This window comes from Thamnophis sirtalis, unplaced genomic scaffold, assembly GCF_051295495.1.
Source record: "Thamnophis sirtalis isolate CommonGarterSnake01/CBP01778 unplaced genomic scaffold, rThaSir2_p1.2 scaffold_5, whole genome shotgun sequence".
In the NCBI taxonomy this organism is placed as follows: Eukaryota; Metazoa; Chordata; class Lepidosauria; order Squamata; family Natricidae; genus Thamnophis; species Thamnophis sirtalis.
In genome coordinates this window covers 38,766,594-38,779,256 of record NW_028261385.1, presented here as the reverse complement: position 1 = coordinate 38,779,256, position 12,663 = coordinate 38,766,594, and the positions used below count along the sequence as shown (strand labels likewise).

At 35.3% G+C, this 12,663-nt stretch overlaps 1 protein-coding gene across 3 annotated transcripts in view; it reads right to left on the bottom strand.

The window, feature by feature from the left end:
- VCAN (versican) overlaps positions 1-12,663 on the bottom strand; it is a 92,847-nt gene that overhangs the window by 56,714 nt on the left and 23,470 nt on the right. For all 3 annotated transcript variants that reach the window (XM_014057244.2, XM_014057245.2, XM_014057246.2), the window contains exons 3-5: positions 9,585-9,962; positions 3,296-3,470; positions 3,068-3,195 (exon numbers count right to left, since the gene is read on the bottom strand). In XM_014057244.2, the coding sequence (XP_013912719.2) occupies positions 3,068-3,195; positions 3,296-3,470; positions 9,585-9,962 (681 nt within the window). The remainder of the gene's footprint in view (positions 1-3,067; positions 3,196-3,295; positions 3,471-9,584; positions 9,963-12,663) is intronic.

The window sequence follows — 12,663 nt, the reverse complement described above, 5'->3', positions numbered from 1 at the left end:
TGACAACAGGTTTTCCAAAATTCCAAACACAGCCTAATTTGGAAAAGTTCAGAAATTTTATATCTATTCCATTGAATTCATCAAAGTACATCAAAATCAATCAAGGCATTCAAAGGATAAGCTTTCAGCTTAGATCTGCAAGTGCTGCAATCCATAATGAGGTGAGGATTTGTTCCCTTTGTAGAAATTGAGATGCTGAATAATGTATCTGCAAGAGCCAAGGAAAGTTTCCCAAACAAAACAGCTTAGATGTATTTTTCCCACATGTTCCACAGAGAAAATCCATCTGGCAAACTTGTGAATGACACAGCCACAAACATTAGAGCAATGAAAAGTAGCTAGAAAGAAGGGAATGGGATTTGAGAGTTAAGAGTGATTCTCCAATGTTTTGATAGCTGGGATCCATGCTGAGAGTAACTCAGCAAAATTTTCAAGGCAAACAACAGAGCCAGGAGCAAGACAGTTTAGCTTTCCCTGTGCCTTGCAATAACAACACTGACATGGAAACCAAACCACTCTTTGGAATATATACAGCAATGTGATTTCTGTTGGCTTGACTCCTAATCAAGGTTAATTGCCTGTTCCCCAAAGTCAAAGCATTGTTAAGAAAATCCAAATTTTCTGACTTGCATATTTGGACTATTCGACTTAAAGGACATCTGATTATTTTTTCTTAATCAATATCAGCTGCATGCACCATCACCAAAACCATTGCCACTATTATTGCTCCTGTTCCAAAAAAAGCAAGAGACTGGCTAACAGTTTGCTTGAAGAACAACAAAGCAAATAATTATGTTCCCAATCATGCCAAAAAACCTGAGCTCTAAATAGACGATTCATTAATTATGCTTTTTGTGACATACAATTCAATTATTCTGGTGTATGCAGAACAAATGTTTATTTTATTAATAATAAAATGATTTGTAAATCACTATTCAGACTAAATATATGTCAAAGTTGATATTAAAAATTAAAATGTATAAATCATAACAAATAAAATAGCATAGTAAATGAAGAGATTTAAGAACTAGACAACTTTGACCTGTTGTGTCATCATTTCAACTGTGCTATCATTTCATAGATATTTCCTTACCTAAACAGATCAACAGAATGACCACAGGCAGGCAAAAAGCAATGGGAGTGGGAATGATTTCCAACTTTCTGATGACTTCTCCACTTATTGTTTGTGGGGAGCTTGCAGGGAATGGGGAATGGGAAAGCCAGCAGGGAAGGTTGCAAGTTGCTTGAGTAGATCTTCCCCAAATCTGTTTGTGCTTGTACTGTGCCAGCCATTCATATACCCTATGAACCCTCCCTGACCCATGCAACATCCTCACACACCTTCCCCAATTTGCACTGCACTTTCAAGCATCTTCCATGACCACCACATCACTTGAGCACCCCTTCACACTCTTCTGCATCCTTTATAACCCCCCCCCCCCCAATGCTCCTCACCCCGTCAACCCTTACTGCACTTCTTGCACACCACCTCCTTGTTCCCTCCCCATCCAAGAAGCAGCCACTTACCTGCCCACTGGCTTGAACTTGCAATTTTCTGCTGGCTTCCCCACTGACTTGGGCAAACCAGCAGGGAATAGAATTTAGATTTCCTGCTGGTTTCCACATCAACATGTGTGAAGCTGCCTGGTAGCATTGGAAATTATAGTACGGCAGTACAGAAGTGGTTGCAACTTTTCCAAATTTCAATCATAAAGGAGCAATGGGTCCTGGATTTGGGATGCATTCTGTGAGTTAATGTATTTGAGGTACCTTTATTTAAAATGGTTGCCGAATGATGTACTGTTTGATTTAACTGAATGTTACAAAAGACATGAGATTTTTAAAAGTATATAGATAATTTCAGATTACTCATGTGTTAAGCCATGTCTAATTTTAAACAAGGAAAGAGACAATCTAAACCTTTGAGAAGGAAATAGCATGAATAAAGTGCTGTCACAGATGAGTCCTATCACATGTCCCTTCCATGATGATCTCTTTTCTGGGTGGGACAAATTATAGAAATTCCAAAGTACATCTTAAACTTATATGGGAGGAGGCTAAACTTCAATAGCTATATTCTTATCTCCAAAAACTTTAATGTGCCTTTTGCCACAGTGAATAGATAGATAGATTAAACTTGAGCCACATGGAGGCATCAGTCAAAGGCATTCTGCTGCAGAGGCAGATCAGAAATATTTTAAACACACACACTTCACATGTAATAGAACCCAATGCTGCCCAATTTATTGGTATCTAAAGCAGAAAATCCCAATAGCAGCTGTCTGCTCAAAGGAAAAACACATTAGGTGAAATGTAACAAGAGCCTAAATTGGTTCTTCGGGCATTGATCTCACTTTAGTCAATGGATATAAACCAGTCCATTTACTCCTGATAGATCATTCTTGCCAATATCAAGTATTCTATTTAATTTTAATAATATAATTATGTAATAATACTCATCATCGACATGAGTATTGTTGTAATCTAATTAATTGCAATGTAACATTCATTATCACTAGAGGGATTTCTTCAATCTTTCTTGAGTGGTTTTTGTTTTGAGTCACTTATGTTATATTTATGTGTAGAAAGATGGCACTTACCCCTAATGTTTGGAACAGTGTTTGGTATAATTCTCTTTACAAAAGAAAAGGTAACAAGAACTACCAAAGTTTATTAGGTCTACCTGGAAATGTAGAATTCTGATTGAAATGCCCAATATGAAAGGTAACCGCTAATAATATCTGTGAGAGGCAATGCAACTTTATGTCAGGCAGGGGGCACCCAGGCCACAGGCTAGGATTCCTGCTATGCAATTTCCAACATCGGTCACTTGAACTAGTAGGCTGAAATCCTAACTTAAATATCCTTAAGGGGAAGTGTAGCCCCATTCAACAAAAGTTGTACGCCATTTCCTAGTTTTGGGAGTCACCAACAGATAGTATATCAAGGTTAATTTCAATTGAATTGTCCTTTAATGTATTCAGATAATAATTCAGCACTTTCACAACTTGTTAGCCACAATGCACGATGCTAAAAAGAAAAAAAAAGAGATAAACGTGTTGCTTACCATTTATGTTTCCAACATAGCAATAGACATCATAAGTTTCATTAGAAAGGCGATATCCATAGGATCTAACTCCTTCTTTTCCCATCATATCTCCATAACAGCCAACTCTAGGTTGCCTAATAGGATATCTGCAACACAGTAAATGAAATAAAGTAAAGTGAATGAAAGATACCATAAATGTAACCAGGCTATTAGATGAACCATCAAAAAGGCATTTCATCATCTCACCTAACAGATTGATCAGCTAACCAGCCAGCATCACATTGCTCAAATCCATCTTCATATGCAGCTTTCAGTTGTTCAGGGTTTGCAATTACAGCACCATTCTTCAAACAGATCTCCTGAGCCTGTTTGAAATTCAGAGTGTATCTACTGGAAGATGCACGATAGTGAAACACAACACCTGCAAAGATAACAAACTTATATTGCATTAACTTTTATTTAAAACAAAATTATTCTAGGCAGTGAGGTCAGAAAGAACATTTAAGGAAGGTTTTCAAGATTGTATTCTATGCCCCTATCAACATTACAAAGATTTTTTATATCAATCTTTTGCTCAGTTTGCAAATCTGCAAGCTACAGAATCCATCATTGTTCATTTTTTTGCATCGTACTTCTGTACTTTTCCAGTAGCCTCTGGCCAATATGGAAATAAAACTGAACCAAATTAAAATATCTTCCTGAGATTTCATGAAAAATAAATGGTCAATCCTTTGCCTTCTATTCTATACTTCTAGATAAAAAGACTTCAAAAGAAATGTGATAGTCATATAGAATTAGAGTTATATAAAAGTCTGATAACTATTTGGGTTCTTCGCCTGAGGAACAAAGCAGTGAAGAGTAGACTGAATATCTTCCAGACCTATTTCTATTCTTGTTTTTTTAAAAAAAATATTACAAAAGGAACAGAACAGTGGCTAAATCACTTATATAAAGATTGTAGTTTTATTCAGAATTTTAAAATATGATAAGGTGTCCTACTCTTTTCTTCTACATTTTTCATCATTATGGTGTGGGTCTTTTTAATATATGAAGCATCAAGAGTTCTAAATCAAACATTTTCAGCATTTTTTATTATGGTAATAATCCAAATCATGTTGAACAAATTGTTAATGGAAAGTTTAGCTCATTTCATTTGTCATGAAAGAGGGTATAAAAATGTTCACATAGTGTATAATTAATCTATATTGCTATTAAGTCAGCTAAGATTTTTAACAGTATTTGGAGGGAGTCCAGATTCTGCAAGGTTCTTAATATTATGACAAAAAGGCAAGTATATTAGAAATGTATGTACTGCGCTGAAATTTTCCACATATTATAAACAGTTTTAGCATTTATTTTGCTGTTCACACACTAACTCCTACACACTTGAAACGATGGAATGTTGCTATTGATTTTGTTTTGAAATATATATATATATATATATATATATATATATATATATATATATATATATATATATATATATATATATATATATATATATATATATATATATATATCTGCAACTATGTCATAACTCTTTTGAGTGACTTCTATCTAAGACTTCTTTGTAAGACACAAACTTTGTGTCACTAAAGTTTGAAGGTTTAAGACTCAGTGGGTCCCAGATTCAGTTGACTACCTCCAGCAATAAAAGAACTTGATCCATTCTCACCAAGCCTACTGTCAGCTACTTGGGCACAACAGACCATAACATTCCCTGTCTCAGTTAATGAACTGGAAAATAGTTTCAAATGCGTTTTAGTCATAAATAGATGAAGCTATTGATCTGCCCAGCATACTTCTTTATTTTTGTTAAAATGTAATAGTCTGGTTTAGTTTCATGACTTATTTCTTCTCACAGATTCACAAGTTATTGCAATCTAATTTTAGAGATCTTCACAGCTGTATGCAGAGTAATTAGAACAAACAATGCTCCCTCCCTTTTTTTAGTGTTTTTCCTTCCTCAGTCATCACAACACAAGGTCATTTCAAGGGACCTATCTATCATCTTTTTAAAATCAAATACAAAGTTTAAAGCATTGCAGCAGGAAAATACAGCAGAATTATAAAAAAATTGGGAACAGTTTATCTTGATAAATCATAAACAAATTTATCTAAGTATAAATTTTACTCATTTTAGAGATCTGATGAGTTTACTTTTAGATAATAATCTACTCTTGAAGTAGTCTTCTATGACTAGGAGGGACAAATGTGTTGCTTTAAGTTCCTCTGATCCAAACCTAAATTTCATATATCCATACCATTCAACACTTTTTTGTGATTAAGTAATAACATTCTGCTATAATTACTGGATTAATTCTACCATATTCAGTGGCTAAAGTGGTTAGAAAATTCTGCTTGAAGCTATAATGAGGCTAAAGTCAAAGACTTCTATAATTTATAAGTTGATGTGATTTTTTAAAAAAATGTTTTTTCTCTTGTTTGTTGCAGTGATTTCAGAAGAGGTTACACTAATAAGAAAATCAAAAGCAAATAAGAAGTATAACAGTTTTGCTATAATTTAGGAAAATAAAATATTTGAGAAAACTAAGAACAATTTTAAGGCAAATTATAGTAATAGGCCTCAGAGTGCTAATTTTTTAAAGAATTTATGGGATCGCTTTATATTACATCAATGTGCAAATATAAAAATACTGAATCAATAGGATATATCTGAAATTTTGCTCTCAAAAGGACCCTCATTCTTTGATGTGTGCCAGTGATAATTTATTTTAATCTTTATGAAAGCTTTATAAACAATTAAAGAGGCTTAGTAGAGAATACACTGAACTGCTTTCCAACATGAAATGGTTATTTACAATAGCTTTTAAGTTGTGTATGTACAAATGGCTGGGAATAGCTAGATAACAATAAGCTCAATGATTGTAAGTGGTACCTATTCTTTCTTTGATCATTTTAATCAATTTATTAAAATTTTGTGCTGTTCATCTCATCACAGGTGACTCTAGGAAACTTACAGAATCTGTTTAACTAGCTTAATGCCCAAAATGGCCTTCACTCTTTTTTTCCCATTTAAATTCACCACCCCCAATAAACCACAATGAGAGATATTCAGCAACTTGATTTTGTGATAAAAGAAGACAGTGATAAAAAAAGGGTTCCAAGTTTGATTAAAAATATTTTATTGTATTATCCAAAAATCCCTTGTGCCCATGAGGGTACTTTAAGTAAACGCAGTCACCAAATGGTTTTAAAAATATTTGTTGAAACTTTATGAGGCTAATGAATCTTACTTTTAAGTATTCTTGCTCAAATTCTTGAAAGGAAGGCTTCAGAAAAAAAATTCCTTCATATTTTTAGATTTGTCAATGTTGCCAAATATTAGAGTGCTACCGTCATCATTAACAGTGCCCAGTGCCACATCATCAGCATCTAGCTTATGTAGCAGTCTTCAAAACTTTCAATGATAATGTGGAACAATCCAAAGTTTGCTAATCACATTTAAAAGTGATTCAGCCTATTCCTGTGTCTTAATACTATTAGATTTAGAACAGTCAAGTACATTAAACTTATTTATGTTAAATGTACCATAGGGTAAGTCCCATATGGATAGAGGAAGAATTGTTGAAATATTTTTAGTAGCTAACTAATGCTAGTTGTTATGGCGTAAAATTCCCTATCAAGTCAGGTGATTTAAAGACTTTATGATCGCCACCATCATGGGACAAGTACATTTAACATAAATGCAAGAACATGTATCTTGGACTGTTTCCAGCTTTTGGGACTTCCGGACAAGTCATGCCAGCTTTTTCTTAGTTTCTCTTCATTATAAAGGGGGTGGGAGAAATGCAGCAAACTTTTGATTGGTAAGGCAAGTCAGTAAACCATGAATTGGTTGGAGATGGTCTCTTTAAATTATGCATTTTTAGCTTACAAACTTGTAGCTCATAGGATAACAGATATAACTGTCTGGTATGCAGTAATCAGATATTCGATTTCTCACTCACTATGGACTTCCCTTCATCAGTCGTCTTTTGCACATTTTTTATGAAAAAGTGCTGAAATCATAAAGTGTTACATTGAATGCAATGTAAATTTGAGCATGGGATCCCAAATACAAAGCACATTGGCAGCAGCCCTAAAAGTTGGCAGATCTATAAGATCAAGCAATTCTAATCTCTATATTGATCTCATTAAAGGACATAAATGTGAAAACATTCAAAAAACTTCTCTGTATTTCTCCTTTCATAAGACCTCCCCTTCCCCAAAGTTCAAAGTCTCCCCCAAAAGTTGGCTTCACATAAAGTGCAAGTATATCAAATTGGCACCATGAGTGCATATAGCTTTTTTCAGCAGCTGTATCACATTATTGGCTCCTATTCATTTGATGTCTAAATGACATAGATCCTTTACACATCTTCCAAGCTGGATCTATAGTATATGCACATCTTTAATTTATTAATGAAAAGATAAAAAGAAGCAAGAGATGGGATGGATGTGTCACAGAAGAGAAAATGGAAAATGCAAAAAAAATCTGTGTGCTTGGGAAGCAATAGAGATACTCATTTCATTGTATGAAAATTCAAGGTATGAATCTTGTGACAATAATATGGTTTCAAAAGAAACATGATATGAATGCAGAAAAATATAAGATGGTTGAAAGTGCAAAGGAAGCACTTAAAGAGAGATAAAATGAGACAAGAAAGCATGGAGTAAAAAAACAGATGACTGCAACATATGGAAGAGATGGTCAGTACAGAGAAGCATATCATGGAATAAGGAGATTCAAGTTTAGTGGACTTGGAATAAGAGGGAAAACATAGTCTATTGAGAAAGGAAAGATGAAGTAATCATGGAATAAAGAAAAAAAGACATTAATTAATTAGGAACAATAATTTGAATACAGACTTTGTCACTATTAAATTGTTCTCTGCATAAAAGTAGTTAAGAAATACATACTTCAAACTTTTGTCAATATCTTAAAAATGACATAGAATTTCTACATATTCAATCACATTTTAAAAATTCCCACCGGCTAACTGCCCCTATTTTTAGCAGCACATAAAGAAAATAGACAAACTGCAACAAAGGAACTTTCCACAAATTGAAAAAAATGGAAGATTTTTGCTTTTTATCTTCTGTCTTCCTTTTCCAATATCCCTTTTGTCTTTTTTGCTACTTAATCCTTCCCACGTGCTGCTAATTCAAATACAAGAGGGAGGCCGATTTCCATGAAAACAGCCCATCTCCTTACATTTGTCAGGGAGACACGGAAAGGTTGATATATTGCTGACACTCTGACTTAATGAGGTTGTAAAAAAAGGAAAGAAAAGCTATACATAAAGATGTCACCTGCCACCCCTTGGCAGTCTAGACCTGAACAAATCGTTTGAAGTTGTCCTGAAAGTCTTGAGTTTCCAAAGGACAGTTATTTCAATGTTGTATTCTACTTAGCTTGCAGGACAGATTAACTGTTGTGACTCCTGGGAGGGCATGGTTGATATAACAAAAGCAATTGAAATTGACTTGGAAGCTGCTCTGCCAATTGGTGGTGATGGGAAAGAAACTAGCTTTAAGATTCAATATATCTAAACAGGAAACAACCTAATTTCATGGAAGGAAGGAAGGATTTAGTGGATTTCTGTATTTCCTAATTCGGTAATATCTAAGTGAAAATGCACCAATGTTTCTCAACTAGGAATACTGGTATTGCTGGGGAGATGCTACATTCATCACAATTATTAAAGAACTGCTTTCCACAAGTCCCTCATCAACCTATAAATGTAAAAACTGGAGAAGGTTCTTGGATGAGAAAAGAAAACAAAGAAAGTCCAGTTGCCTTTTGAAAAGCACCTTTGGGACAACCATGACATGGATGACTGAGTATCTCCTTAGACACCAACAATTTCTGGTTTCTCCATATGCTATACTTAAGATTCAGAAACGGAATGATGCAAGTATGGCTGGCTATAAAATCTGTTATACCTCACTAGCAATTGAACGCTACCTGTATGATAGGGCTATCCTATCCTGTGCAATAAAGCTACCCTTCCTAGGAAAGTGTTCCTTGTCTCAGGAGATCTGCCAGGTGTTTTGAATTCAGAGGGGGGGATTATCAATGCAAATACAAAGAGATAGAAAGAAAAAGCAAGACTACAGAATCTGAAGAGCCTCTATGCCATCTACAATCAGTTGGAGGCATTATAGTCATTCACAATCCAATTATAAACTTCAGCTGCCTTCTCATTCTCCAGGCTAGAGAAATCTAGTGAAGCCTTCTTCAGCCTGTTGCTTTCTACTTGCACTAGACTGCTTTGCATCCTGCAGGATGTCTGGTTGGGGAAGGCTGAACTACTGACTATGCCAGCTGAAATCAATGGGAACCCTCAAAGACAACAGAGAAAAAGGTCTGATAAATTATATTCTTACTGACCCTGTATAACCATAACAAAGAAAAAATGGCATAAAATATTGCTGCCAAATCTGTGAAGACTATTAAAAATATCAATTCATTTTAGTTTAATTTAAATTTCACAAAGAAATGCAAGAGTAGGGTAAATGAATTTCTCACCATCAACCGCCAGTGAAACAATGTCTTGGGTATCTTCAATTCCATACATTACATCACAGCGATAAACCCCAGCATCACTTGCACGTAACTTCACCATAGTCAATGATGCATCGCCAATGTCTTCCGGATGGCTTGGTACTGACACTCTTCCTTTGTAGCCTTGTCCAATCTTGATATTCCCATTCTGGGCCACCAACACTGTAGTTTCTTTGAGATCTTTTCCACCTATGTCCTGTTCAATCTTTGACCACTTAATCCGGAGAAACTCACTTACGTTGTGATAGCTTGGAGGCAAAGTCGGCAAAGTTGAAAAAAAGCATGGGAGGGTGGCTCTTCCAGAGAGTGAGCCCTTCACTGGTGGACTTTTCTCCACTTTCACTGAAAGAAACAACAGTGTTGTTTGAGTGAACTAGTGAAAGTTGATCTACATTCAATCTATAAGGCAGGGATAGTAGGATTATCCCTTTTCTTTGCAACTCAGAGCTCAAGCAGCAGTCAAAGTGAGAGGAAAATGATAGACATGAAATATCATTTCTGGTCTATCAATACTGATTTTATCATTGTAAACTAAAAATCATAAACAAACGTAAGATGGTGAACATTTCAAGAAAATATATGTTTGACTCTAAACTCAAATCACATTTCAAAACTTCTAAGACCTGATGAAGACAACATTCAGCAATGAATATTCAAACTGATAATGGAGTTCTGGAGATGGCAAACAGAATATATGCAGGTAGTCCTTGGTTTGTGATTATTTAACAACAGTTCAAAGTTAGGATAGCCTTGGAAAAAGTGACTTAACAACCTGTATTCCCACCCACAATCACCACCATCTAATCACAGTTCAGGCACTTGCACCTGGCTTACATTTAGGACTGGTTGCAGATGCTTGCAGTCCCCTGATTGTGATCTGCTACTCTTTTTTGCCAATTTCCAATTGGGAAACTTGGATGTACTTAACAGCCACTGTAAAAATTGTCATAGAAATGAATCTGACTTGACTTATGATATAATAACTTATGACAGAAATTCTGGCTCCCATTGTAGTTGAGAACCTTGTACACCTTACTGTTTTCTATTTAAAAGCTGTACCGTGAGAAGAGCCAACATTTATTTTAATATAAGGGCTTCTAATGGAAAGTTTAGAAGTAATCTGTGCAGGAGTCTAGTTTATACTTTAAACATGGCAAGATACTTTATCTGGATCTCCTTCAGGATTTCAACAGAAGAGAAGACCATTGAAATTCAATGATCCCAATAAAAATTTATGATCTGGCTTTTTCTCCACTCTGAACAGCTGGTTTGGTAAAAACAACTCCATTCCTTGCTTGTGCCCTGCTAATATCACATAAACCCAATATTTAAATGTAAGGCATGAAAGACATTTTCCAAAATCAAGTGGAAAAAAATAGCCAGTAAGGTCTGTGGACCAAGGATATTATTGAGTTGGTTTACGTTACAGCAAAATAAATGGAGTAATTCTATGCAAGAGTTAATTCATATTTACCATGTATCCTAAGAAAAAAAGGAACATTTTCTTTCTTTTCAGAAAAATATTTCAGGCAGCCAGTTGTTCCCATTTAATTATTTCCTTTCCAACCTCAGGGCTTAACAGATCACTCAAATAAAATATTCCTCAGTAGTTGGGAGGGAGGGTAAAAATAAAAACTATGGGTGGTTCCTCCATGATTAAAGAACTTTTACCATCGTTTTATATCTCTCCAGCTGTAAACACTTTACAGCAGACTGTTTCCATCCAATGTTAGTATATGGCTAAGGAAAGTGTTGGCTACTGTTCGTGTAACCTGCCTACTGTGCATCTGGAACAGGAACTACATATTTGCTAGTTCTACCAATTCTTAACCCCTTGTGAATTTATGCACTGTTGTTTGCTAGTTGAAGATATAAAAGCAGGCTCTGCCCTTATTTTCTTTTAATTAATTGAGAGTAATTGAGAAACACACGTATCTATAAATAAATAATGCCTATCTAGAGCACAATTGAGGCCTTTGAACTATGGTGCTGGAGAAGACTCCTGCGAGTCCCTAATGGCTTCCTAATGAGAAGGAAGGATTCACTGGAGAAAAGCCTAATGCTGGGAAAGATTGAGAGCAAGAGAAGGAAGGGACAACAGAGAATGAGGTGGCTGGATGGAGTCACCAAAATAGTAGGCATGAGCTTAAATGGATTACAGAGGATGGTAGAGGACAGGAAGTCCTGGAAGAACGTTGTCCATGGGGTCGCAATGGGTCAGACATGACTTTGCAACTAACAACAACATAGCACAGTATGAGTACTACTTATTTGCAAACATTACTTCTTTCCTTTTTTTAATTCTATATGCTCAGAAATGCAGGTTACATGAGAACTTTCAGTAAATTAATATATGTGGGTGAGAATTTTTTTTAAAAACTAAAACCTGAGTGAAGGAATTAAAATAAAGTTACAATGGATCCCTCATCCAATGAAAGAGCAAAGCTGCTGCTAAGGTTATGCACATGGCATCCATGTTGTTGGAGAGTGTTAAAAAAAAGTCAAAGTGATGGCTATGATTATGCAGTAGTAGTCACCCCCTTTTTTTTTTACTTTTTTTAAACCTCTCCCTCTTATGCTATCCCAAGATATTTTGTTTAAATGAAGGCTAACATGTTGTCTTCTCCAAAAACAGGCAAACATTGCAAACTGAGTTATACTTTAATACTGGCAAAAGAACAGTACTCTCCACTGGATTTGAAAGTTGCAGGGTCATGTATGAGTCACAACCTCTAATGATAACTGACATAATTAAACATAATGTGTCATAATAGTGAAATATAATTGCCAGTTACATAACATGGAACTCTGTCCCTTCTATTCCTCTTAGCAGATGCCTCCTTAGCAGATGCCTCCTTCTGGCAGATATGATCTGCAAAAACAACACCATCACTTAGCAGCCAACAATTTGTTGCTAAAGATGTCTAGTTTTGTAGTCCAGGTCAATATGACCAGTCTATAATCTTAGTAATACACACTTTTCTAACATTGTAAGAGATGTTGGTCTGAGAAAAATGGAAGCTCAATTCTGTAGAGCACAGGC